Source organism: Etheostoma spectabile, chromosome 13 (assembly GCF_008692095.1).
Source record: "Etheostoma spectabile isolate EspeVRDwgs_2016 chromosome 13, UIUC_Espe_1.0, whole genome shotgun sequence".
Lineage (NCBI taxonomy): Eukaryota > Metazoa > Chordata > Actinopteri > Perciformes > Percidae > Etheostoma > Etheostoma spectabile.
Window position 1 is genome coordinate 320,613 of NC_045745.1, and position 365 is coordinate 320,977.

The 365-nt window shown below is 46.3% G+C and overlaps 1 protein-coding gene across 6 annotated transcripts in view; it reads right to left on the reverse strand.

Annotated features, from left to right (window-relative positions):
* The window catches only part of alcama (activated leukocyte cell adhesion molecule a), a 79,952-nt gene that overhangs the window by 32,737 nt on the left and 46,850 nt on the right, over positions 1-365 (reverse strand). For all 6 annotated transcript variants that reach the window (XM_032533576.1, XM_032533574.1, XM_032533575.1 and 3 more), the window contains exon 6: positions 171-341. In XM_032533576.1, the coding sequence (XP_032389467.1) occupies positions 171-341 (171 nt within the window). The remainder of the gene's footprint in view (positions 1-170; positions 342-365) is intronic.

The window sequence follows — 365 nt, forward strand, 5'->3', positions numbered from 1 at the left end:
TCTGTAGTTCAAACAACTTGGAATTGTAGTTGACAACATCAATATATATATTATAACAGCCCACGTATTAAAAAATGTTCAGGTGTAAATCAGGCTCAATCCTCTTAAAAACCTGCTGTACTTAACGTGGGCAAGGAGAGGGCCTGATGGCAGCGCTGTATTCCACTTACAGTAAATGGGAAAGGGTCCCAGTTCAGTCTCCTGATTGGTCAGCTTATGTGTGGACAGGCAGGCAAAGACTGCAGCAACATCCTCTTTGGAAGCTGCATATTGGAGGGTGGAGGAGGTGGTGGACAGGCCTGTGGCTGGATCCAGCTTCATGCTAGGAGTGATCACAACAGCTGCACAAACACACACACACACAC